Consider the following 4,426-nt stretch of genomic DNA (forward strand, 5'->3'; position numbering starts at 1 on the left):
CACACACACACACACACAGACAGACACACACAGACAGACACACACAGGGACATATGTCTTCAGTCAGTCTCAGATGGTCTTGTGTCTCCTCAGATTTAAACCCTTCGATCTTTAGTCTCTTTTAACTGTCACCTTCAACCTGTTGGTTCAGTCTGTCTCAGTCAGAGACACTAAGTCCTGTTTGGACTCACTGACCTGTCTCTCTCTCTCTCTGTCTCTATGTATCTCTCTCTCTCTATGTCTCTGTCTCTCTCTCTGTCTCTCTCTGTGTCTCTCTCTGTCTCCGTCTCTCTCTCACTGTCTCTGTGTCTGTGTTTCTGTCTCTGTCTGTCTCTCAGGACCATCATGCACCTGAAGTCGTATCCGAAGCTCGTGCGTTCGGAGTTGCGTCTTGATGCGTCCGGTGTCCAGACGTCTCAACGTAGCAGCCTGCTGATAAGAACCTGCGGTGGTAACCATGGCAACAGCAGCAGCCGCCTCCCACTGAGCATCATCTCCACCAACACGCTGCACCGCGGCAACGCCACAAACAGCAGCGCCAGCAGCGGCGTGGCGACGCTTTGGCTGAAGCCGGCGCCGGGTGCCGCGCTGCAGCTGCTGCCCCCGACGCCCGGCTGCGAGAACGACACACTCCGACTGTACCAGACCGCCGCAGAGGACGCCGACGCCCCGCTGGACATCTGGACCGTCATCAAGCCGGGACACGTTCGGGAGAAGATCGCCATCTTCGCTTCTGATGGCGAACATACAGATGGCGTCGGAGGCAGCGAGCATATCTCAACTGGTGGCTCCGACAATCGGGACAGGACGCCGGCGGTGTGTTCGAGTCACGCCACCATGTCAGGGCTGCTACGGGCTGTGAAGGCGAAGGGAAGCTGGGAGGAAAACAGCAGCGCCAAACGGCGCCGCAGGTCAGGAAACACCCAGAACCTCCAGCAGGACCCGAGGAGCGGGGTCCACGACGCACAGCAACACGCCCACCAGCCGTCTCCACGGCGCTCAGACTCGACCCCTCGGTTGGGCGGCGATGTGATGACGGCAGCAGAGGAGGAGCAGCAGAAGGTGTCGGTGGTGGAGATGGTGGCGTTCCTGGAGCAGCGAGCCAGCGAGCAGCAGCCCGACTCCAAACCGCAGCTCGCCCTCCAGAGGAGCTCCACCTCTATCACGCTGTCCAGAGCTCCGCCCCCCGAGGTCAGGGGGGAGGAGCCAGAGAGCGTCAGGGTGTCGGACATGGTGGCGCGGCTGGAGTCGGAGTGTCTGCGGCGGCGGACGGAGGGAGATCTGTCCCGCAGCAACAGCCTGAGGAGGACGGTGGGACGTGTCCTGCTCGCTGCCGCCGGGGACCTCAGCTCCGCTCCCTGCCAGCCTTCAGCACCACCACCGTCATCGTCAGCGCTGGCAGCTCAGAGCGCGGCCCAGGAGCCAATCAGCTGCTCAGAAACAGCCAGGACACCTTCCTCTGCTCTGACCACGCCCCCCTCAGCTGAGGCCGCGGCAAAGGCGGCTGGGGGGGCGGAGACACTAAGTACCTCCACAATGACTCAGACTGAAGCCCCGCCCCTCCTACCGGCCCCGCCTCCTTCAACTGAGGAGGCCGAGCCCGTGCCCGGGCTGTTGTTTTTATCTCCCGCTGCCTCAGAGCCCCACCCCCCCCACCACACAATGACCTTTGACCTGGAGCCCCGCCCCACTCCTGGCAGCCAATCAGAGAACAGGAGGAGGAGGAAGGCTGTCAGAGCGGCGGAGGAGGAGCGGGAGGCCGACGGTGTGACCTCCTGCTCCGGCGTGGCACCCTTGAGCCGGCGTGCGTCTGCGTCGCAGGACTTCCTAGAGATGCGTCAGCGGCTGCAGCAGCTGCTGGAGCCGCAGCCGTACCTCGCCGTGCTGCCGCATCACCTGCTGCTGAAGATCCTGCGGCTGCTGCCCACACAGAGCCTCGCCGCCCTCAAGTGCACCTGCCACTACTTCCAGTTCATCATCGACACCTACGGCGTGCGCCCCGCCGACTCGCTCTGGGTGTCTGACCCGCGTTACCACGACGACCCCTGCAAGCAGTGCAAGAAGCGTTACGGCCGCGGCGACGTGTCGCTGTGCCGCTGGCACCACAAGCCGTACTGCCAGGCGCTGCCGTATGGCCCCGGGTACTGGATGTGTTGCCACGGCGCCCACAGGGACGCGCCCGGCTGCAACGTCGGGCTCCACGACAACCGCTGGGTGCCGGCGTTCCACAGCATCAACGTGCCGATCTACAGGAGGAGTTGCCATGACAACTGAGACTGTGTGTGTGTGTGTGTGTGGTGTGTGTGTGCGTGCGTGTGAGCTCCCATGATGCAGCAGCAGCTCAGAATTTGTCTTTGATCTTCAACACATCTGAAACACGTGAAATTTCTTTACTGCTTCATGCTGTCGCTCCGCACCCTGATGCTCCGCCCACCACCTCACAGCGTCGATCTGCCGCTCGCCGCTGATGTCGTCGCAGCTGCCGCCGTCAGCAGCAGGAGAGAGGAGGGTCCTGACCACGACTTCTTCTTCTTCTACGAGTGTCGGTGAAACGTCATCGATCAATACTCTCCTCATATCAGATCAGTAACACGCCGTCTGCAATCAGTGAGGGAAATCTGACACGCCATGACATCATCAGCTGATGTCAGCAGTGACATCCCATGGAGGTAAACTCTGACTTTCACAATAAAAGCCTTTAGTAAGGCACGATGATAATGGAGCTCAGATCTGATTAACCCTTTGAAAGCTGGACCCACATCAGTGTTTCTGTGCTGCGTTCACTAAATATTTAACCCTTTAAAGCTTTCTGTCCGAAACATGAGAGGAGGCAGCGAGCACAAAGAAATGTCCCGCAGATTACAAGAAATTAGGAAAAGTGACCTGAAATTTCTTATTTTTTAGACAACAATTTAAAATCGGAAACATGTTCGGAAAACTACATTCATGCCTGTTTCAGATTGTTACAAAAATACCATAATTTATTATTTCTGCACTTTTTAGTCACTTTTTCTAACTTATTTTTAACTAATTTTTGGTTATTTTGGGTTGTTTCTTGTTTTTTTGCTCTGACTTCTTCTGTTGTTTATGCAAGAAACCAAACAAACCTGTGCAGGTTTTAAAGGGTTAATCATGGTCATTGGTGACACTTGATGAGACAGACAGAGACCTTTGTCAGAGACAGAGACAGACAGAGACAGACATTAAATACATTTTGTTGTAACACAAATGTAAATATATATCGTGAAAAAATATTTACATTTGTAAATATATATTATTGGCCGATACTTCAGCCGATTGTTTTTAGGTGTTTAAAATGTGTCTCATGTCTGTCCCCGCAGCAGGACAGCGCGTCTCCCGTGTCCGTCGTCCTGTCTGTGGATCAGATAAACTGACAAACAGCTGACTGTCCCTTTAATGATTAGACGGTGCGTTTAAGGACGGTCGGGTCATCTTAGATCAAGCCTCAGATCGGTTTTGGGACGTTTGAAGTTTGACGGTGAAGCTGCAGCGGGACGAGAGAGACGGAACAGAGACGTGGACGAGAGAGACGGACGCGTTCTCGCCGTCTGAACGTTTCGCTTTTTATTTTGAAACTAAGTCCGTTTGCTTCCTCTCTGATTGAAATAAAATGACATTTTTTAAATAAAAAAAAGTCCAATGATGTTCCTGTGTGAGGGGGCGGAGCTTCAGCGGGCGCGGCGTTGGGAGGCGGATGAATCCGCCGTAGATGAGCTGCACCTTGTTTGTGTTTACATTTGTACATAAATCATAAAGAGTTTATGAGCTGCGCGACAATCGGCGACAATCATCGCGAGCAGGACGGAGAAACAGGAAACGTGGCCTTGAGTCTCGGAGACGCTGCAATATTACAGACTGACCGTAGAGATGAAATCTAGAGAAATATATCAAAACACGAATATCGGGGAGAAAAATGATGATTAAAAAAAACGGCCTTTGACCTTCAGAGCTTTTTTAAGGTTTTTTTGGGTTTGTGTCTGCTGGCTGTTTGTGTTAAAGATGTTCTGCTCTAATAAAGTGCTTTCTCATTGGTTCTTTGGGTTAAAAACAAACACTCGACTCGCCTCTGATTTTAGTGAACACAGATTTAACCCTTTCAGGCTTTATCATTCTCCTGATTTATATTTAATTACACAACATGCTGTATGCAAGTTTAACCAGCGTTATAGTCAAATCTAATCACATCCAAGTGCTTTTCTTCTTATTTATTGATAAAAGTGTTATTATATCAAATTTCATGATGATAATTGTCATTACTCTTATTGATTTATTTACTCTTATTTATCAGTTATTATATAATTTCATTATTATTCTCATTCATATTATGTTCTGTTTAAAATTAATATTTTGTTTGATTATTCAGATGTCAGTGTTTCCTCTACACTCATTTAGGAGTGGCGGCCCG

General features: G+C 52.2%; 1 protein-coding gene across 1 annotated transcript; it reads left to right on the forward strand.

Moving 5' to 3' along the window:
- The first annotated feature begins 304 nt into the window (after window positions 1-304).
- fbxo34 (F-box protein 34) lies at window positions 305-3,014 on the forward strand. Its single transcript, XM_042514856.1, has one exon. The coding sequence runs from the start codon at window positions 346-348 to the stop codon at window positions 2,272-2,274; it is 1,929 nt and encodes a 642-aa protein (XP_042370790.1). The 5' UTR covers window positions 305-345; the 3' UTR covers window positions 2,275-3,014.
- Window positions 3,015-4,426: the final 1,412 nt, after the last annotated feature.

The sequence above is a fragment of the Plectropomus leopardus genome, unplaced genomic scaffold (assembly GCF_008729295.1).
Source record: "Plectropomus leopardus isolate mb unplaced genomic scaffold, YSFRI_Pleo_2.0 unplaced_scaffold16578, whole genome shotgun sequence".
In the NCBI taxonomy this organism is placed as follows: domain Eukaryota; kingdom Metazoa; phylum Chordata; class Actinopteri; order Perciformes; family Serranidae; genus Plectropomus; species Plectropomus leopardus.

Coding starts and splice junctions, on each gene's coding strand:
- fbxo34 (XM_042514856.1), top strand. CDS start 346: ATGCACCTGAAGTCGTATCCGAAGCTCGTGCGTTCGGAGTTGCGTCTT.